This window comes from Oryzias latipes, chromosome 6 (assembly GCF_002234675.1).
Source record: "Oryzias latipes chromosome 6, ASM223467v1".
Lineage (NCBI taxonomy): Eukaryota > Metazoa > Chordata > Actinopteri > Beloniformes > Adrianichthyidae > Oryzias > Oryzias latipes.
Window position 1 is genome coordinate 27,043,113 of NC_019864.2, and position 21,835 is coordinate 27,064,947.

A 21,835-nucleotide genomic window follows, 5' to 3' on the forward strand; every position below is an offset into this window, starting at 1 on the left:
TGTAACTCTCCACTTTTTTCCCTGTTCAACGATTAAGGTCTCTTTTGTCTGAACAGAAAGAGTCAAACTGTTGGATGGATTCTGTGGGAGGAGTTAAATCTAAAAGCCCCATGTTTGCTCTGCAGCTTTTTCGTTTCAGTGCAAACTTCCTTCCATTCAATACACCCTAAAGAACAGAACCCTCTGGGGAAAACATTCTGACATTTCTATTTTGTTTCCGCCTTATTTTTCAGAAACACTCAGCAGTCATATTGACTTTAAACAAGAACGCAGAGGAAATCTACAAGGCAGTGCTTTAAAAAAGAAAAGAATACTAATTATTGAAGCTTAAAATCTCTTCCATCAATGCGCAACGCTTTCTAAGATTTAACAGATGCTCTTGATACTCACTTTTATTTACAGGACATAATTTTCAGTTTTTGTCAGGTGGGAAACCATGAAAGCAGGATGAAGCGCCGAGGATCAAAGGTAAACATAGAATAAAAACTACTGAATCAGGGAGGAAGCAGTTTTAGAGACCTGGAAAGGTCTGACGTTTATTAAGAGTCTCACCACAGATTCACTTCACAGCCAAGTAAAACTACTTCAGCAAAAAGGATTTTTACCACTTGGTGTAACATAAACAAACAGAATAAATATAAACCCAAAATAAATATTTTGTGTCTGTGTCAAAACCACCTAGAACACCAGTAAAATAAACAACACACAAAAAGTCTTCTTCCCTTTTCCGGAGGATGGCTTGGTCCAATTAGGGAAAAAGCTAACGAGCCTCTGGTTTGATTTTAACAATGGATCTCCTTTGTGCACTGAAACACGATTCCTCTAGATGTCAGACTCAGACAAACCAGAGCAGGTGGAGGAACAATCCCCAAATATCTGGGCGTTTTAGAGTAGATGACTCATTAATCCATTAGGATAACCAAAAAAAATCCTCAAAGATGGATTATTTATTAGATCTAATCCATACGGTCTCTCCTGAACTCAGTTTGAAGTCAAGTTTAGCGCTTTATAGGTGCAGAATGAAAGTTGCTCTTCAGATGGAATTTGATCATATCTGAATCGAAGCAAACCTTTACATTAAAGTGTATGAGACTGTGAGCAGACTTGGTCAGCTACTGATAACCCGGTTATGAATGAGAAATAAAAACAGCACGTAAGCAACCTAACAGTGTTTCTGAAAACTCGACAGATTCTTCACAATCAGAAGAGCAGATTTTAGTTTTCTGAAGAATCCGTCTCCTCTGTGGAGCCGTCGCTCTCCACCTCCATCTTCCGTCTGTGGTGGATGTTTCTGCGGGGGGAGGCCCTCCTCTGCACCTCCTTCAGCCCTCCCACAGCACTGCCGCTGCTGTTGCTGCCAGGACTCACAGAGATCTGAGCAATCCTGCGGAGCGACAACACCACAGACCAGAGTTGATGTGCGTGGTTCTCAGCTAACACAGCATCTTTTGGTAAAGCATGCTTTGAACTTTAAGACAGATAGATGCTTCATCTGATCAGCTGCCAGCTCTTCATCATCTTTTTTGACATGGTTTTTGTTTGGATGCATGTGCTCTTACAGTTTGTCCAGTTCCTGGTCCATCTCTGGGTCAAAGAAAAGCTCCGCCCTGCTGGGCAATGCTCCTGCATGAATGAGAGGATTGAAGCTTTAACGTAAAAAAAGAGACGTTGGACTGTTTCTTATGCAAAGGCCATTCATTTTTGATAATAGAAACTTTGTGGAGGACTACCCCACTCATGCCATGGTCCCTTAAGAGATAAATAATTATTAGTACTTCCATCTCACTATTTTTATTGTTTAAACTGTTTTTCACAAAAAGCAAACTGTTTGATATGCAGTCTGATGTGTTGTCATGGTAACGGCTACTGAGTCTGCACCAACCGCAGCAGCGGAGGAAAGTGCTATATAGGCTACAAGTTATGTTAAGTGATACAAAGCATTATTTCAGAGGGAAAGTTCACCTCTTAGCACTTGTTTTTGTCTAGATGAGGAAACAAAATCTGTTTCAAAGAAACAAAGTCCACAAATAGTTTCCTAGATCACTTTCACTGTAAGAAATATCCTCAATTAAGTAATGGATAATGCCCAATGAGGTTTAAGTGATCATAAAATAACAGACAACGTGGAAACCCGAACGCAGCCTGAAGTTGCTCCGGGAAAGGGAAGGGGGGTGGGGTTTCTCTGCACCCAATTGTCCCGCCCACAACTATAAGGGGAATTTCTACAGAACTTCTGCTGCTCTGCAGAAATTATGTCCTAGAACACAACACAAGTTTTGATTTTGGCTAAAAATGGCATAATCATAATTCAAAGACCCATGGAAACGGTTTGGAAATAGATCAAAAGATGATCAGAGTGGGTCTGTACATGCTAGTTTCCCTATAACATAACTGAACCTACCGATGCTTTGATTGATGGCCTCATGCTTAGCCAGACTCATGAGGAAGCTGTAGTAAGAAACCTTGTCGGTCTGATCCAGGATTTCCCTCACACACGCCCTGGAAGGATGGCTGGAGAGCAGAAACACGGAGCATTGATGTGGAGTCATTGCCACAGACCTGATTCTGCTCTGAGCAGTTTACCTGTGCTTGAACCTGTCGCAGAGAGCATCCACACAATCGGCCAGCAGGCACGCCTCCACCCCATCTCGCTGCGGCTCCTCCTTATCGTTCTCCTCCACAACCACAGAGGGCAGCTGCTCCACTAAGGCCGAGGTGGGGACGAACACGGTGTTGGGACTCTTCCCTGCGAGCAGATCCTGGTAGATCACCAAAACGCTCTCCAAGAATTCTGTAGACACAGAGACCGCAACAAGGAATAGAACAAAAACAACCCAATCAGGACAACAGTCCTAAACAAAAGCTGCTTTTCTCAGAGGGAGCAAGTGTAAAGACATCAGGCTGTCACAACTGAAACAGGGGCTGCCATCAAATTCCTCAGGAAAAGAATATTTCAAGAAATGGCTCACTTTCAAAAATGCATTTTTTCCCTATGTTTTAACTTTAAAAAAACATTTAAGGGACAAACAAATCATTGCATTCTTTCCATTTAGGAGTTTTGCCTAACTGGATGCCTCACCTTGGTAGTAAAACTGCAGCTGGAAGGCATAAATGAAGTCAGAGAATGACATCAGACAATCTGTGGCGTCGTCCATCAGAACAATTCTGCAGAACAAAAAGAAGAACACTCATAAACGCTGGGGATCCGTTGTGACAGGAGAGAGCCTGCGGTCCACTAAAATCTGTGTCTCCTGATCATAACAAGCTCTTCTAACACGTTTCAGTGTAGATGTTTGGAAACAAAGCTGTTCAGGAACGGTTGAGTAATATTTTCTCTGTCGCTGCCCGTGGAATGATAACAATTCTGCTTAAAGCAACATATTTGGAAAGGAGCTCTTTTTAAAACACGTTGTACGAAAGAACTTCTTCCCTTAACCTGCTGGTTCCAAACACTGTGAGGTGTTAAACCAATCTTTAGCTGGTAATGAGAAAAAACAGGAAAAAAAACACTTTATTCTCTTTTACCAGTAACTTGTAGGGGGTAAGAATACAAAGAGAAAGATTAATACAGAAAACAGCTGAGAATATTTTGTTGTAGTTTTTTTTCTTTAGTCAAGACAGCCATTCAGGGGAGACCTGGTATAAATGAGGGCGCGGATTCAAACATTTGATACTTTTTAAATAACATGCTCATACTTTGACTGAGAAAGAAAAAAAGGGTCAAACAGGGATTAGTCACATAACATTTAAGCTTTTTTTAAAAACAAAAATAAAAATATTAGCGTGAAGGTAAAGAAAAAATATTAAGCACTTTATTTCATAAAATGGATGAATGCAGCATTAGGGCCATCATAAAATGAATAAATATAATAGAGGAAAGTTGTAAAATTGTTTGAAAATAGTCAATATTCCATGAACATAAAAGTCTTGAATTTATGAGAAAAAGTCATTTTACTAGTCATAAAGTCATAAATGTATGCTCCTAAAAGTCATAATTTTACAAGTAAAAAGTCTGGTTTTTCATTTAAAAAATAAAAAGTTATATTTACTTTTAAAATTTTTCTGTTATGGCTGTAATATTGTTTTTTGTACTTTGCAGTATTTTCTGTCTCTGTTTTCTTTTGTTTTCTGCTGCAGTGGGAGATTCAGTCTTTGTACTACATTTGTCCGGAGATTGGAGCTGAGGCGTCCACCTCAGTGTTCAAATACTGCCACATCAACCAAGCTGGCAGCAGCAGAGCTTTACTTTATTTGCTATTGTTAGAGGCTTTGGTCCTTGTTTTTAGGTTATTTTTGTGTAGTTTGAGTTTTTCTGTAAATAAATTCCCAGCTTATTTTGAGCCTGGTTTTGTTTGTGAGAGTTTTTTTAGTTGTTGGGATATTTAATTTGTTCCTTTTACTTTTATGTTACATCCTTTTACAAGCCCCTAGACAGGGATGTAACAGTTTCAAAGACAACCAAACATGACCTTTTTAATTTATGTTTCAGACAATTCAGAGAAATCAAACTGCTAAAGAATCTTAATTAAACTTTATTTGTGAGTGAACTACTTTATTTTGATGAAATTACAACTTTATTTTTGGAAGAAAATTTTATTTTTTCCTTTTTTAATTGTGAGTTTTTGATTTAAATTTTTAAAATTTTGCTATAAAATATTGACTTCTTTCTAATAATTGCACAACTTTATTCTACTAAAATTCATCTCATAACATAATTATTTTATGGTAGCCCTAATACTCCATCAAATTTTCCAGATCTGGTTTTCCTCAAATGCTGTTTACGTGTTTCTGGTTTCCACCTGAAACCATCAACCACTTACTAAATGTTTCTGCCCTCACCTGGCTGCGCTCTGCACCACCTCCATTGAGAAGTCGGGACACAGTAACTGCAGCAGGGACCTGTAGTCCTGCACAGATAACAGCTCTGCAAAAAATCACCACCACATGTTTAATTGTAACCCAGAAGGTGAAGCAGATCACATCCTTCGAAACTCAAACACACAAAATCAGACAGAAGTAATGATGGATCAGTCACCTCCACTCTTGCCAATTTGTCTGAAGCATCTCCAGAAAACTCGAATAAAGGAGGCCTTGTTGTGAGGAGTGGCTCGGATGTAGTTAAACTCCCTGAAGAGGACATGGTTGCTGTTCTTCACGCTGCTGAAACTACAATCACACATAACAAATCCACAGGTGAAGGTCTCTGTGTGTCTTGATCCCTAATTTTTTCTTGTGTTTTTATATTGACCAATATTGGGATTTTAACTAGTTATATGTTTATGTTTAATCCACTGCCTCATCTGTCTCTCTAAACCTTTTAATCTCACACTTTTCAGTCAATTACAAAGAAACTGGAGTCACAGAAACGTGCTGCTCCTTGTCAGTTAACAGGTCTGTATGTCAGAAAAAGGAACTTAGACTTTAGTCACAGTTAAACTCCCACTCTAATCGTCTTTTGATCTAATCTAAAAGTGTTCCCAGTGGTCTTTTAATCATGATTATGCCGCTTTAGGCAAAACCCTAAAACGTGTAATTTCTGTATAGCGGCAGTTCATTCGAAATTTGCCTATGAGCTGTGGTCAGGAGTTGTGGTCAAGACTTGTGGCGCAGAGTAAGCCTTCCCTCATTTCCCATCATTTCTTTACAATCCCTCCTTTCTAGCTTACAACCCCTCACACCCCCAACCTGACATTACTGGTGCAACAACATGAGCAGTATTGTAGCTACCCAGCCATTCAGTTTGGAGCCAGATGCCAGCTCAGACGAGGAGAACCAAGACGTACGTGAATCTTTTTGTCTGAAAGTGGATGCATCAGAATGGAGCGGAGCAGGGAACTTGTGGCCAGCCGTACATCACACTTACAAGCTTTTTCCAACAGCATTTTTGATTCTGCTCCTGACTTGCAATTATTTGAATAAAGAATCATTCAGAAATAATATAATTAGCTCTCTTTATAAATGAACTCCATCATCAGAGAAATGTCACAAGAATGTGTAAGAAACACAATTGTCATTGGAGTAGCTTTATTCGTCCTTGTAGACAATTGTTTACTCCTATTCTTTGGTTCCAGAGCATTTCGGTCAGGTCTAAATATTAAAGTATTTTAACATGAGTCTATGAGTCTAATACTGTCATTTGTGACAAAACACAAATTTTAACTATAAATATATTTATAAAACGTGTGTTGAAACTACAGCCAAGTGAGCATCTACTGTCTACTGAAAGGAGACATTCAATTCCAGTAAATGATGCTCCTACAAAATACTCAAAATGTCTTCCTTTGAGAAAACATTCACAGTTGAGTATTGTCTTATTAAAACTTTAATCTGGACTAACTGGACCGGGTTTGGACAGCCAGTCCGTTCCACTCTTGGTGTGAATCGCTGTGAACAACCTGCGTCACGTACTATTCGGCGAAGTATCGGATCAGTCCGAACTGGGTGTACTCCTCTTTGTGTTCCAGCAGCTGGTTTACGGCATCACCCAGGTAGAAAAGGACGTGACTTTCCGCTTGAGAAAGAAAAAACAGACACGTAAATATGAAGAAACCAGAACTGGACCGAACCGAGATCCAGAAGAGAGGGTACCTACAACCAGCACTAACTTACCGAGATACTCCTCTACCGGAACGGCGGCGCTTAGGCGGCTCATTTTGTTTGTTCAGTCGGAAAACCTGCTCAGATCGTCCTAAACAACCCCGAAGAACACGAACCCGAACTCCGTTTATCGAATCTGTTTAGTAAATATCGGCTCCATGGACCTAACATCGTCTTGTCTGACGGGATGGTCCGTGCAAGGGAAAAGGCGGATGTTGTGAGCTACATTAATTCGAGTCCCCCTCGAGCGCGCAACAAAGGTTCCCCCTAACATTACAAATGAAAAATCGCTTTTAGAAGCAATAACTACAGAAATGAACGAATCAATCAACAATATTGATATAATTGAGGGACCAAACAACAACGAAACATAAACTAACACAAATCTGGATAAAAACAGACACAGTCATTAGTCCCACTTCAGACTGCAGAGTCTGTCAGTCACATCATAGTTTACGGTACACACGCCCAGCGAGCTGAAAAGACGATATAAAGCGCTAATATCACCCATGTCACAGGAACCCATTATCAAATAACATGTACTGTGCTCTGAAATAAACGAGAGCTATTGCAAGCCCTATATTGTTATTTGATGTACAAATGTATTCATTTGGATTGCATGTCTGTTCATTCCACAATAAACTACCGGAAATAACGTGTTTTGTCTGAAATATAATCAATCAGACAGATTCTAAAAGTGAGATTTAACACTGACAAGAGTGTTTTGTGGGTTGTTGAGCATGACATGGAATGGAATCAAACAGCAATGAAGAAACTCCACGTAAAAGGGCACATCTGGTCATGGCAACTCTTTCTAAGTTGCTTCATTTAAGCTGACGCAAAATTTTCACTGGATTATTGTTGGTAATGTTGTTCGTGATCATCTCTACAGGTTTGAAGAAAATTGACTGGAGAAAATGAGAGAAATTGACATTATAGTCTAATTTAGGCTCCCTCACACATAGTCATAGTATAACATGTGAACCATCCAAAACACCACTTTTTTAAAAGGTGATGTAAAACTTTCACTGGATAATTGTTGGTAATGATGTTCATGATAATCATAGATGGACCTATGAGACCTAACAGAGAGGGAATTTAAAATTGTTGAATTAGTGTGATTGATTTGAAGGAAAGATTGGAGAATGGTTTTTATAATGTTGGTATATTGTCTCCCATCATGTAAGTTAAACCTATATAAATATGCCTTCACTCATCCAGTTTTTTTAAAATAAAGATTTATTTCAGCATAAGACATATTGTGATTTCCATTTGGGAGTGTTATATGGGTCTGAAATAATGTTTATATGCGGAAAATGTATATGGTAGAGTAAAAAAAATGTGTTTTTTTCAAATTGGTTTGTTTACCCACAGCCAATAGGAAAGACATGTGTGTGAAAGGAACGTATGAAATTATCCAATAGCACACAAACTGACAGAAATCTGGGCGGATTTAATGTTCAAACAGTTTTTATCCATTGGGTGTTATCTTATTTTTGTCCAATCAGCATAGGGCTATCAATATTGGGGGTTGTCCCTATTTCAAATTCAACCAATCAGCTGCATCGTCACTAAACACTCAAGGAAGCCAGTTGGACCAAATGTACACGCGTCAAATGTTAACTAAAAGGTATTGATCCGATGTTTAAAAGTCTTTGTTTGCACTTCGTGCTTTTGTTTGAATGTATAAGTTTCGAGGTTTGATGTACTTAGGGTGGTGTCCCGAGTCTCCGCCTTCCTCTGTCTCTCCACCCTTGTAATTTAAAAAGAATAGTCAAGTTTGATGTGTGTTTGCAACGGAGGGCCGGAAGTTGATTTTAGAACGAAAATTAGTCAATCAAACCTTCGCTTATAATTGGAACTATTTGAGTAATTTTATATTTTTGTATTTTCTACTGTCAAGTGTCTCTAAATACATATCATACCAATTTGAAATTTGCCGAAATGCTTTATGGAAGGAGGCTCAGTAAAGGGGACTCTTTTAATTTGTACAGGAAGTGGAAAGTTGCTAACATCCGCAAACTGCTTGTATAAAACTCGACCGAGCTCTGTGGTGATCTCATTGTCTGTCATTTTACTGAGTTGCCATCATCTTATAGTCCCCAGGAGGCGCACACAGGTATGTCGTTGATTTTAGTTTATTTTGGGGCGCTAACCAAATGTCGAATTACATTTAGGAGCCGTATCGTGGTGCTGTGTGTGTTGTTGGTCTGTCGGCGAGAACTGCGTTGTTAGGCCTGTCTGGTGGCAGGGGTGAACGGTTAGCCCGTAGCCCTGTTCCTAAGCAACTAACGGCGGCTACAGAGAGCGATGGAGCATCGTTAGTTCAGCAGAATTGGACTTTAATCTTACGTTTCTTGGAAAATGCACGTACAGTTTATAAAGACTGTTAAAAATTTAACCCTGGGAGGTTTTATCAATTTTAGGAGGCTACCTTACCTTAGCCAGTAGCCACTGTGTTTGCTGAGGTTAATGGCGCTCGTTTTTGACTGGTAACGATTGCTAGTTTAAGATGCTGACCACTCCTATATATCAGGTTGTTGATTTTTAGGGACACATTCCTTGACTGGCTTTTTGTGGGGGGTTTGACTAGTTGCTGGTTGCACGAAGACGACCATTGTCTTGGTGGAGACTAAAATGCAACGATGATGATATCGCGTTGTTTCTCTGTGAGGTTGGATGGATGCTGGATGGATCTCTGGCGCTCGTGCCTGACATCTGTACTTATCAAAATAAAGGCTGCATAGACTGTCATGATGATATTATGTTCTACAGAACCGTGTGAAGATCTTGACCTTATCTGGTGTTTATATCTAGTTTTTCCCCCTTGCCGTACCACATTATTAGTCACTAATAAACTGAACCATAATAGGAATGCCCTTTTAATTGATGTTGCTGTTTCAGTAATAGTTGGAGATTTGGTAAGTGGAAGTTCCTGCCCAAAAGTATTGGTGTTTCAATTATTGACACAAACATCAGCTCTTTATAGGCTTCTGCTGCTTTTTAACCTGGAAAAATGGCCGGTTCCCTGCAAGTCCCATTGGTGTTGAAGCTTGTCCTGCTTTTGTCCTTTTTCAGCAAATGCAGTGTTTCTGTGACATAATGTATAGATAAAATGAGGAGCAAACAGTAAGTTTTGTGAGGATCATTAACATGAATGGCCTACCCCCCCCCCCATTTAAATTCTAGAATTTTAATTCAATAAAAATTGGGTTGCATGAATGTGATCGAAATTATAATTAACATTTTAAAGTCCCACTTTAACCATCTTTTGATCTATTTTAAAATTGTTCCCAGGGGTCGTTGTTATTATGACTATTCTGTTTTTTTTTTAAAGCCAAAATAAAAAAAAACCTGTCATTTTTTTTTTTTTTTTTGGACGTGGATTCTGCAGAGCAGCAGTTGTTCATTAGAAATTTGCCTCCAAGTTGTGGATTGGACTGTTTGCATGGAGTAAGCTCGCCCCTGCTTCCTGACATCCCTCTGTTGCTCTGCCGGTAGCTCACAGCCCTTTACAACCCCACCCTTACATTACCGGTGCAACAAAAATGGCAAGCATGCACTTTTATTTTGACACGCTAAACATTGTACATCGCACAGGTGTCATCATCCTCTCCCCTTCCCACACTCGTGGTGCTAAAAAGAAGTAAACACAACAGGAAGAATTAACTAAGGGTGAAACAACGTAACTGCCAGATGAAGGGACCCGTAGGCAAAAAGAAACACCCGTGCTCAACCCTATTTTGACCAAAGCAGGCCTAGGGGATTCATTTAATTCCCTGCGATGCAAGCTCCTACAGTAACCCCTGCGGAACTCCGACAGCAGACCAAACGTGCACGTGACCGACACTACAGTACAACAAAATAATATGACTTTCATGAAAACTGGTATTTTCTAAACATAACAATAAACAATAATTATGACATGAGCAACGTCCTCTCTGCCCGCCACACTCCCTGATCGCTATTATTATAACATTTAAACATGCCTTTAAAATAAGTGCATGGAAAATCCAAATCACCACAATGCTGAATGGTTCAAGGGAATCTCCCGTTGGGATAAAACCGTATTTTAAGTAGGACTCCTGATGCTGTCTATTAAATGTATTTTTTGGAAGTCGAAGGCTCCTCTTCTGTCTCCTGGTTGGGCCTTTTCCACTTGGCAAAGAAACTTTCCAAAGACGTTTGTTTTTTATTCATTTTGCCAGTTCCTGGGTTTTATTTTAGCAGTATCCTATCTCCTGACTGAGACGAGCGAATTGGCCTGCGTCAAGAGTAACATAGACGGATGTAACAAAGAATCGGGCAATTTTTCAAAATAAAAAATCTTTCAGATTCCGAAACAAATAAAACGGAAGTCGTGTAAGTTATCTTATTTTTTCTGCGCGGCCCGGTACCAAATAACCCACGGACCGGTACTGGTCCGCGGCCCGGGGGTTGGGGACCACTGCCCTACGTCACTGCTACAAGCTTTTTCCAGCAGTATCTTTTTTTGTCTGCTCCTAATTCAAAACATTTAGAAAGATTAAATTCTCAAACACACCTAAAAACCTTAATTTGTCTTTAAAAATGTCCTTCAATTATGATTAAAAAAAAAGCCTCAAAAACATGTTGAACATGTTGAAAACACCAAAAATATGATTTTTAATGGAGTGTGTCTTTAACCAATCGAGGACATCATTATGTAACATAATGATGCACAATTTTCAGATATTTTTGTATTTTTAATTTTTTTAAACAGTTTTTAATGTTGAATGATGACATTTGGAGAGAAAGGAACCATATTGTCAACATGCACGTTCCCTGGAGTTGAGTCTGTTTTTACAGCTGTATAAATGAAAGCAGGGATGCCCCTGGCATTTTACCAGAGACTCACAAATGCCACAGATAAAACAACCATTCTCATTGGCGTTTAGGCTTCTAAATATTGTTTTGGTCGGGTTTGAGTTTTGGTAGCATAACTCTGTTGCTGTTTTTCCTCTTTATTTATTTAATTTTTTTTAACTCCCATGTTGGACTGGGTCCAACCCATCAGAATGTTTTCATGGACTGAATCAATGTGAAAGATGAACCCACATCCCTTCCCTTAATGTGCATTAAGTCATGATTGCTTCAAACGGAAGTGAGACGGCGTGTTTCACACTGATGGTTATTGCTTTTCTGGGGAGTTTAGTGAAGGTGAAATCCATTTTGACGGAACTTTAACTTTCTATTGTTTTTAGCTGAAAGTGTTTTTTTTTTTTTTGTATGCGTTTTGAAATAATTTGTGTATTTTTTATTTATTTTTTTCCAGTTGAGTACCTTTTGGGGAAGCCCAGTCCCCCAACAGACACAATGGCTGACGATAGCGAGTGGATGAAGCTTCCTGTCGACCAGAAATGTGAACATAAGGTGAACAAGTCACTTTTAAAAACTCATTTTTAGAGGCATCAGTTTCAAGGAAGCAAGTCGGCAAACTGGGTCACAAGCTGCGGTTACATGTGCAAAATGCTTTGACATTTTGCAACATGGTCCCAGAAAAACTTTACACGATTATAACAAACATTTACATGCGCAACACTTTCGGTCGGAATAAATAATTTTGTGTGCCGAACTAACTAAAGCACCGGTAACGGCCATAGAAGGAGAAATGGCGAGTTCCGTTGTAAACAAACAAAGCTGCGGCACAGAGCAAGGTGATCTTCTAAACGTGCTTTTATTATTATTTATTTTTAGCAATATTATTAAGGGCCTGTTTGCTCATATTTTTTTTTTTTAAATATGGACGGCCAGTGCTTTATTCTTTGCTCCATGGACACGAAAGAAGGGTTAGGATTAGGCTAATAGGGCTAACAACATTTAGCCTTGGATGCACTTAGAATCCATGTGGTCAATGCTGCAATATGCATCTTGGCTGCACATATACATGTGTCACACGATTGTTTCTCAGGACTGCACAAAGCGTCATTTCAGCATTCAAAAGTCGGCTCCGCCAGCTCACACACTGTCCCAAAGCCGCTCCTCTGCTGGGAGTCTCCTATTCGCCTCCTCTGGCGCGCAACAGTGTACGCGTGACTTAGTGTAGTAGTATAGTATTTCAATCAAAACACTATATTTTATGCTGCACAAAGGTTTTCAGGCCAAAAACTGTTTCACTTTTTTTTTTTATTGTAATCAAATTTAGTTAAACAAGCTTTAACCTTAGGAGGCTTTATATCTTAATATCTTTTAGATAGTTTTACAAACGTCCAGTTTATAGAATCATAAACATTGACTGGATCATAATAATCAGAAAGAAATTTTTATCAGAATGAGTCTGATCGGGGAAAAGTATTCCGAAAACTATGTTTACGATTTATTCTGCTCAGGCGTTTATTCCGATTGCTTTTGTCCATGTAACCGCAGCTATGAGGCTGAAGCACAGCTGAAAGCAGCTGTCATTCAGATGCAGATCATGCAGTAGATGGTGAAGCTAACTTTACTTTGAATCTCTGATCTGATGAACCCAGAAACAGAGATGTGATGTTTTTGTAGAGCTCTTTTGGCGCTTCTGGGGCGTCAAGTTTATGAATGCATTTTCGGACAAACGTCGATCAGCGAATACGCTGCGCGATGGGCTTCATTCATTACAGCATGGGTGTTTAAGATTGCATATACAAGTCTGGATTCCCCCAGCCCAGATAAGATACAGGGTTGTGTCAGCAATGGCATTATGGGTAAAAAATCTCTGCCAAACTATCTGTGTTAATCAGTGAAGACTTATTTTCTGTGGCAACTCTTGAAGGGATGTGCCGGAAGGTGGACACGTATACGCCATTTGGCTTAAGTTGAGCTAAATTTTCCACCATCATGTTTGCTGTGTTGTACTTGCTCTGTAGTCTTGAGATTGGGGTCAAAACCTTGAGTGAGACTGCAGGATGGAGCTCATTTCACACTGTAGGCACTTTGTAATCTAAGAGGATGTTTGGTTTTGGAGCCTTGTGATCAGATGTCACGAGTCCCAGTGTAAACATCTTAATGTGATTTGATAAGCTTGCCAAATTATCCAACCAAACATTCAGCTTGTTTGGATCATTTGGAGGAGGAGCTGGCTCAAGCAGAGCTGCTTGTTGCCAAGAGAAAAGTAAAATGTAATTTTGCATTTCGACCTCAAGAGAGAGGTCAAACAAGTGCCACCAGTCAGAATCGGTTTGACTCTGCAGTTTTAATCTTGTATTGTTGCAGTTAACAAACCAACAGAAGATTGTTTGTTCACCTGTAAAAGGATTTGTCTCTTTGGTCCAGGATCAAACTACAGCTGTGCCGTCTTCATGTGTAACCTGGGTGGAGATGTTTTGAAACTGCTGCTGATTCGACTGTTAGGAGCAGAAGGATTTTTTGTTTTTTATAAAACTGAGGGAATTTTAGTAATTTACTCTAGTAATTTACTTTGTGAGTCCACTCACACTAATGCATCAGTTGCAGACATCCAGTTTTTAAAAGATCTTGAAATCTAGGCCATCAGGCTTGCTTGTTAGATTGGGCTCCACCCTCCAAAACTGCACATTTTCCCTGTCTGGAACTTTGATCAGGTTTTTGTCTCGTGTGGTTCAGGTGTGGAAAGCTCGACTGAACGGTTATGAAGAAGCCCTGAAGCTGTTCCAGAGGATAGAAGATGCAAAGAGTCCAGAGTGGGGAAAGTATCTGGGCTTGATAAAGAAGTTTGTCACAGACTCCAATGCTGTTGCTCAGCTTAAAGGCCTGGAGGCCGCTTTGGCCTTTGTGGAGAATGCTCATGTGGCCAACAGGTAAGTTGTGAATGAAATGTTTTTGAAAACCATGATTTCCTCTTAAAGTTTTGAAAAAAAAACAATATTTTTTTAATGTATTTTTTAAATTATCTTAACATTTGTTAAATGTTGACCTTTTAGTTGTATTAAACTGCAAATTTAAATGTCGGTGTTGTAGTTTGAAGGGAAATGATCAAATGAAAATGATGAAATGTGGAAACAGTGGTGTCTACAAATGATTTTGGAGAAACCCCATTGGTGCACATGTATCTGGTATGCTAATGCCTTAGTAGTGTCTGTCTTCACCAGTGAGACAATTACAATGACTTAGACACCCCCTCACCAATATAGTTTTTATTCAAAATTTAAGGTTTCAAAAGTTCAATTGCTGCTCCTCTTATTAAAACGGATAACGACAAAGTGTTGCTTTGATCTTGATCCAGCATCCAAACAGTGTTTTGTAAAGAGAAATGGAATGTGCAGCTTTAGTGGTGTGAACGCACTGATGGGTTTGTGTCTCTGCGGCAGGACGACCGGGGAGGTGGTTTCAGGCGTTGTAACCAAAGTGTTCAACCAGCCTAAGGCCCGAGCAAAAGAGCTTGGTATGGACATCTGTCTGATGTACATCGAGATAGAAAAAGCTGAGGTGGTTCAGGAGGAACTGCTCAAAGGACTCGACAACAAAAACCCCAAAATTGTGGTTGCGTGCCTCGAGACGCTTAGGAAAGCTCTCGGGTGAGTGCTGCAAAGCTTTGATGTTTTCTAATGGACCTTAAGATGTTACTGTTTAGGTCAAGTTTGGAAAACTGAAATGTATGCTTCCTTTTCCTGCAGTGAGTTTCTGCCCTCACATCACTGAAATGATGGCTCTCATGTTCTCTTTACAGTGAGTTTGGATCCAAGATAGTGACGCTGAAGCCAGTGGTGAAGATCTTACCCAAACAGTTTGAGTCCAGAGAGAAGGCGGTGAGAGATGAAGCAAGACTCCTTGCTGTGGAAATCTACAAGTGGATCAGAGATGCTCTGAGACCGTCGCTGCAGAACATCAACTCTGTTCAGGTAGAGAACGTCATTACTGCATGCAAGTCTCCAAAATGCTCCATTTTTTTTAAAAAAAAGGTAACCTTGATTCATGTTTTCCTGCAGCTGAAAGAATTGGAGGAAGAGTGGGTCAAGCTGCCTTCGACTCCCCCCAAACAGAGCAGGTTCCTGCGGTCCCAGCAGGACCTGAAAGCAAAGTTTGAGCAACAACAAGTCCAGGGAGGAGAGCACTCTGATGGTGGGTCTTTGGGCATCTGCTTATTGCTACTTTCTGTTGTTGTTGTTGCTCCATCACATTTCATTTCTCCTGCAGATGATGAAGAGGAAGCTGCAGTAGCAGTGGATCCGTACGAGCTCCTAGAACCTGTAGAAATTCTGTCAAAGATGCCCAAAGACTTCTATGACAAAATTGTAAGTTCAAACAACTTGTATAGTTCTGTCTAGCCCATGACTCATATTTTAGTCTTAAATTGAGACTGCGTTAGAGCTGGTTGAACAATAAAAATAGTTGAAAGAGCTTCTAAGGCGTAGCTCTTTTGTTGTCCCTAAAACACGCCCGAGGGTAGTTTTCTTTCTTCCCTGTCATGGTTCTAAGTGTTGTTACTGATGCATTTAAAATTTTATTTTAAAATTACTGCTTTACCTTTTTTTTTTTCCCCCCAGGAAGCTAAAAAATGGCAGGAAAGAAAAGAAGCTCTGGAAGCCATAGAGACTCTGACCAAGAATCCAAAACTGGAGAACGGAGACTATGGAGACCTGGTCAGAGCCCTGAAAAAGGTGAGCGCTGAAACTTCCAAGCTGCCAACCTCAAACACACTGCCACAAAATATCACTTTAATGTTTCAGACCTGTTGAACATTGAGATCACTTGGACTAAAAAGTATTAATAGCTACAAATTAGCAATAATAAAAAAAGAAACATGCATCAAAAACCATTCTAGTTATGAGAGGAACAGCAACATTGGTTGAAAACCCCAGATACTAACAAGATAATGTTGGTAAAATGGGTCGGGAAGTAAATCTGTTTCTGGTTAACAGTTTTTCTTCCTGTTGTGTTTCTATTGTATTGCATTTTTATGTACATGTGATGTAAACGCAGACATCCAATTACAAGCTTGCTTCTACCAAGTCAATTACAACTGGCTGAAGGTGAACCGCAGCGAGGGATGTGTTGTCTAAATGTATTATAACTCTTTATTTCAGAGCACTTCAAACAAATTAATTTGACCCTTTTTTTTATTCGTTTTTTTAACCATAAAGAACTAAACAGTCTAAAAGACCCCAAATGCCAGGTTTTAAAGTTTGAAGCTGAAGTACCAATAAGAAAAAAAGTTTTTGTTAAAAGGCATTTTCCTTTATAGTTTTAAAAGCTAAATGAATAATGCAAGTCTAGACTGTATCTATTTAGGTAAAAGGATAGAACTGTATTGTATTGCAACAAAGTTAATTGAGTCTTTCATGTATCTAATTGTGGACCATGTATGGACATGTGTCTCAAATCATATGAAGGAAAGATGCACAACGCTACTTTAAATGGATGTTAAGAACTGAATTATGTCAACTAAGTGTATAAAAAAGTTAGTAAAACACGATAAGGGTGGGATTATTTAAGTTTTCTCCTTTCAACTTCCTTTCAAGGATATATTCAAACTTTAATTGAAGAAACTTTGACTTTATATTGTTTTTAGCTGCAAATGTTTTTATTTTTTTCCAGCTGAGTACCTAAAGTTTGAAAAACTCTTTATTTAATGGACTTTGAATCATCTGCTAGATGTACGGAGTGTATAGGTTAAAATGTTTTTATGGTTAAGAGCAATTATCACGTTTGTTTATTTTTCAATCAATTTATGTATTGATATCTTGAATAGATTTGATACATTTCTCTTTTTCCTTTGTTTTTATTGCTAAAATTGCTTGAAATCAATCACAATCTGTAGAATATCTTGACGAAAAACATCTTTAGAGAAGCGCTTTTAGATGTTATTCACTGATATTTTCCAGTAGTCTTAGTTCGTTTAGGTTTTCCAGCTGCTGCTAGAATGTTCTGCTGCTAACATAATATCTAAAAACAGTTTATATTCAGAAAGGGACCCAATATATCTTTTGAGACTTTTTCAGAATTAATTTTCTCAAAGCAATGAAAGAAGCATCAGCAGAAGAGATGGACGTGTGACAACTGTGCTCCGCTTGTGCTGCAGGTTGTTGGCAAAGATGCCAACGTGATGCTGGTGTCATTGGCTGCTAAATGTCTGGCTGGATTGGCCACTGGTCTCAGGAAGAAGTTTGGCACATATTCAGGACAAGTAAGGAAATGAGATCTAGTTACAAATTCTAGTTACAAAGACTGTATGGCTGTATGTATTGTTTTTACACTTATTTATATGTATATGTTTAGCTTTGAGATTTATTCTTTTTGTAAAGTTCCATATATTATCATCATGCATCTGGATGGGAAGGCAGGGCTGGATCAGTATAATCATGTTGAAAATCTGCTCTTTTAGGTGGTTCCAACTATTTTGGAGAAGTTTAAAGAGAAGAAACCACAAGTGGTGCAAGCCCTGCAGGAGGCGATAGACGCAATCTTCCTCACTGTAAGTACACCTCCCTAAACAATGACTCTGGAGCGGGAACCGCATCAACATCCTCAGTCTCTTTCTACGTCTAAACTAAACATTAGATATCATTTTTATTTAACCAGCTCAGTGTGTGGAAGTAATATAAGCTAAAGCAGCTGATGCTCTAAGCTTCATGTGCTGCAGAGAAAGACAATACATTGTAATATCAAGGTTTGGAATAAAATGATTTTAAATGGAATAAACCTGGAGGCATAATGGGAAACAGATCTACAGTATGTTATTTGATAAATGTTACTCTATAGAGTAGGATTACTCTATGCCCACCCTTTTTTCCTTTTTTTTTTAAACATTTCATTTTGCGTCGAGCTCCAAAAGGGATAGATGTATGCACCAAGGTGACTTTGAATTCAACCTTTAAAGTTAACCACTTCTACCATATCTTCAGTCAAAAATGCTATATTTGAACTACTCCAACACTACACAGTAAGAGTACACAAATCTTTGTGAGGAGATGGGGTTTGCCATGTGAATTATTATTTTTGTGGTAATGCATAATTGGAACAGATGAGACATTTTATTTTGAAAACAGAAAGCAGCGACAATCGTGTTTCATGCTCTGCTGTATGACATTTGGCAATCGCCTAATATTTATCACTGATTTTTACACATGCATAAGCTAAAGACGATTTGATTTGAAGTGGTTTAAAAATATTTCTGGAGATGTTTGCTGGCGCAACATTTTCTGATTATACTATTAATAATTAATATCCATTGTGTGATTTAGAATATTTGAGAAGTGCTTCACTCTGGTTCATCATTTTGTCATGTTCTTATATATTTTAATCTTTGCATGTTTGTTAAGATGATTATTTTCTTGCATGTTCTTAATTTTGATATTAAATGGCCTTAAATGGGTCTTTAATCATTTCCGTAAATCTGTAGAGACCCGATTGTCTATAAGGCCTATGCCCTTGTTTTAGACGACTCTGCAGAACCTGTCAGAGGACATCCTGGCTGTGATGGACAACAAGAACCCGTCTATTAAGCAGCAGGCCTCCCTGTTTCTGGCCCGCTCCTTCAGGCACTGCTCGCAAGCCACTCTGCCCAAGAGTGTCCTCAAGCCTTTCTGTGCTGCTCTCATCAAGGTAAATGTCCTGCACGATTCATTTTGTTCCTTTTTGAATAAGAAATCACTATGAAATGGCTTGTCACTTAAAAGAGAAGAAAACTAACTTTTGTTTTTCCTTCAAACCATCCCAGCAAGTAAATGACTCCGCCCCTGAGGTCCGAGACGCCGCCTTTGAAGCTCTGGGGACAGTCATGAAGGTGGTGGGAGAGAAGGCGGTGAACCCCTTCCTGGCTGATTTGGATAAACTTAAACTGGATAAGGTGAGGTTCATTGCAGCAGAGACTGTTTGTTGTATTTGTAACCTTCCAACGGTGGGTTTTGTCTAACAGATAAAGGAGAGCGCTGATAAAGTAGAGCTTCCTGGGGGGAAGAAGGGTGCTGGAGGAGCACCGGTGGAAAAGAAACCTGCAGCTAAAGCCGCCCCTCCTCCTGAGGCTCCAAAAACTTCTGCTCCAACTAAGAAAGCTTCTGGTGCAGCAGCCAGCAAGGTATGGACAGACTTAGAAAACAACACATCCAGATTGTTGGAAACCTGCTGCTCTGAACTTTAGATCATGCAACTTATTTTTTCTCCAGCCATCAGCTGGTCCACCCAAAAAAGGCAAACCAGCTTCTGGAGGAAAAGCAAAGAAAGTGGCATCTGATGTCAAAGAGGTCACGGAGGCTGAGCTATCGGTGAGTCTGTGTGGAATTTCAACTCACCGGAGCAGAATACGTTAAAAGATAAATCAGCGGAGAGCTCTGAGTTTATTTCTGTTCAACAGATGAAAGGGGTTTTTGATGAGAACCACAATCATTATCAATAAATACCATAGTATCTGAAGGATACTATAGTAATCCAGTACGTGATCCTCCGCGATGACTGGAGGAACTTTGTATTATTGTCTTGATGAAAATAAGAAAAACTGCATAAGCCCATGGAGCTGGAATGATTGGGCGATGTGATATGGCGGCACCCACTGCGACTCTCCATCTGCCGGGCACCAGACTGCTGGTGGGCTGGCATAGCGAGCTCCGCTGCCCAGGGACCAGCACCTAGGTTGACATCACCAGCCGTCTCTGCCAAACCCTGGGTGGTAGTGCATGTTTGCTCTGCCGAACCCTGGGCAGTGGAGCTTGCTAGATAGTTATGCTGTCCTCCGTACGGCTGGCTAGCACACCGGGCGATCACTCCAGCTCCGTGGCCTTATGATATTTTACTTATTTTCATCAAGACAGTAATAAAAAAATAATCTCCAGTTTTATTTTTCCTCTTTCGGGTAAATGCTTAAAGTGGGCCACAGACGGATGAAAGGAACTTTTAAAACTGCTGTAACCCAGGTCCAATTCCCAGTGCTGAAGTGCAGTGCACCGGAAGCAACTCTAAATGATCTTGTGAGCCTCTTTAGAGCTCTCCAAAACATATAAACCCAATCATCCATGGTTTCCATGAGTTGGCGGTTGCTCTGAGGCAGCGGCGTCAAGGACGGGGTTCGAGCAGTAAATTTGACCTGTGTCAAGAAAGAGGCGGCAGGCGCGAAGCGCGCCTTGTGTGAATGCAGCACAACAGTCTGCACTGCAGCGCTGCATCTGTGCTTTCACACACGCTGAAATATATGTGTACTTCACTGCACATCACCTTGACGACGCTTTTGTTTTTTTCAGAGCATTGTACTCATTACTCTTATCCATCGGTTCACTGGGTCGTTGTTAATGGCGAATTTGCTAGAAATGTGCTTGTTAAACTACATGCTGTGTGTCAGGATGGGGTGTGTGAGGAGCTGGCTGCTGGGGTCCTTCCTGAAAACTGTCTGCAAGCTCTGGATTCAGCAAACTGGAAGGAGAGACTGGCCAGCATGGAGGAGTTTCAGAAGGTAAAGTCCTCATTCTGTTGCAGTCCCAGGAATTGGCATGTGAGAACAACATTCAGTGGCCAAATGTGTTCTTGCAGGCTGTGGAGACCATGGATACGGTGACAATGCCGTGCCAGGCTCTGGTCAGGATGTTGGCTAAAAAACCAGGCTGGAAAGAGACAAACTTTCAGGTAACTGTCTCTACCCTCAGAAGATGAATTCCTTTATAAGACAAAACTGGTAATAAAATTAGTTCTTTTCTTAATACTTTCTGTGTTTTCTTTAGCTTTAAACATTAGTGGATCAGTTTAACCAAAAATACCTTTTCATCATTTAAGAAGGAACACAGCACCTAAGAGTGCATTATTCTCATCCTCATTTCCATTTTTAAATGCCATTCCAGCATGAATATTTTTGCCAAAGCTGATCTGTTTTGTATTCAGGCATGTTGATGCTCTTATTCTCTAATGTGGTGAGACAGAACTGGTGGTTGTAGTAAGGGACATTCAAAGCACCAACCTCTTGCTGTGACCTTGTGCAGGTGATGCAGATGAAGCTGCATATTGTGGCCCTCGTCGCTCAGAGGGGCCAGTTCTCCAAGACCTCTGCCAGCGTAGTTTTGGAAGGGTTGGTGGATAAGGTCGGAGATGTCAAGTGTGGCGGAAACGCAAAGGAGGGGCTGACGGCGATTGGAGAGGCCTGCTCACTTCCATGGACGGCTGAACAGGTCCGAATAGATGCTGGGAAAACTCACCATGATGCTGCATTAAAGGTTTTAACTTTTGATTGTTTTGTTTTGTGCTTCAGCTTGTTTCTTTAGCATTTGCACAGAAGAACCCAAAAAACCAGGCAGAGGCGCTCAACTGGCTGGCCAATGCAATGAAGGAGTTTGGCTTCACTGGGTAATTCAGT

The 21,835-nt window shown here is 40.0% G+C and overlaps 2 protein-coding genes across 6 annotated transcripts in view; one reads left to right on the forward strand and one right to left on the reverse strand.

Moving 5' to 3' along the window:
- Nucleotides 1–503: 503 nt before the first annotated feature.
- c6h11orf49 (chromosome 6 C11orf49 homolog) lies at nucleotides 504–6,835 on the reverse strand. The gene is made up of 9 exons (XM_004069778.4): nucleotides 6,610–6,835; nucleotides 6,409–6,511; nucleotides 5,036–5,166; nucleotides 4,840–4,924; nucleotides 3,080–3,165; nucleotides 2,584–2,791; nucleotides 2,402–2,511; nucleotides 1,560–1,623; nucleotides 504–1,384 (listed from the first exon to the last, which is right to left on the reverse strand). The coding sequence occupies exons 1-9, from the start codon at nucleotides 6,650–6,652 to the stop codon at nucleotides 1,216–1,218; spliced, it is 999 nt and encodes a 332-aa protein (XP_004069826.1). The 5' UTR covers nucleotides 6,653–6,835; the 3' UTR covers nucleotides 504–1,215.
- A 1,314-nt stretch (nucleotides 6,836–8,149) lies between these two features.
- Nucleotides 8,150–21,835, forward strand: part of ckap5 (cytoskeleton associated protein 5) — a 30,789-nt gene continuing 17,103 nt past the window's right edge. For 4 of the 5 annotated variants that reach the window (XM_023956016.1, XM_023956018.1, XM_023956019.1 and 1 more), the window contains exons 1-18: nucleotides 8,588–8,716; nucleotides 11,891–11,988; nucleotides 14,170–14,363; nucleotides 14,874–15,080; nucleotides 15,233–15,404; nucleotides 15,492–15,624; nucleotides 15,700–15,797; nucleotides 16,050–16,163; nucleotides 17,585–17,689; nucleotides 17,888–17,977; nucleotides 18,943–19,107; nucleotides 19,223–19,351; nucleotides 19,421–19,579; nucleotides 19,668–19,766; nucleotides 20,834–20,944; nucleotides 21,022–21,114; nucleotides 21,465–21,650; nucleotides 21,731–21,825. In XM_023956016.1, coding sequence (XP_023811784.1) covers nucleotides 11,932–11,988; nucleotides 14,170–14,363; nucleotides 14,874–15,080; nucleotides 15,233–15,404; nucleotides 15,492–15,624; nucleotides 15,700–15,797; nucleotides 16,050–16,163; nucleotides 17,585–17,689; nucleotides 17,888–17,977; nucleotides 18,943–19,107; nucleotides 19,223–19,351; nucleotides 19,421–19,579; nucleotides 19,668–19,766; nucleotides 20,834–20,944; nucleotides 21,022–21,114; nucleotides 21,465–21,650; nucleotides 21,731–21,825 — 2,207 coding nt within the window. In that variant the 5' untranslated portion in view covers nucleotides 8,588–8,716; nucleotides 11,891–11,931. Of the gene's footprint in view, nucleotides 8,228–8,587; nucleotides 8,717–11,890; nucleotides 11,989–14,169; nucleotides 14,364–14,873; nucleotides 15,081–15,232; nucleotides 15,405–15,491; nucleotides 15,625–15,699; nucleotides 15,798–16,049; nucleotides 16,164–17,584; nucleotides 17,690–17,887; nucleotides 17,978–18,942; nucleotides 19,108–19,222; nucleotides 19,352–19,420; nucleotides 19,580–19,667; nucleotides 19,767–20,833; nucleotides 20,945–21,021; nucleotides 21,115–21,464; nucleotides 21,651–21,730; nucleotides 21,826–21,835 lie in introns of those variants that run through there. The other variant, XM_023956017.1, reaches the window with a different exon arrangement.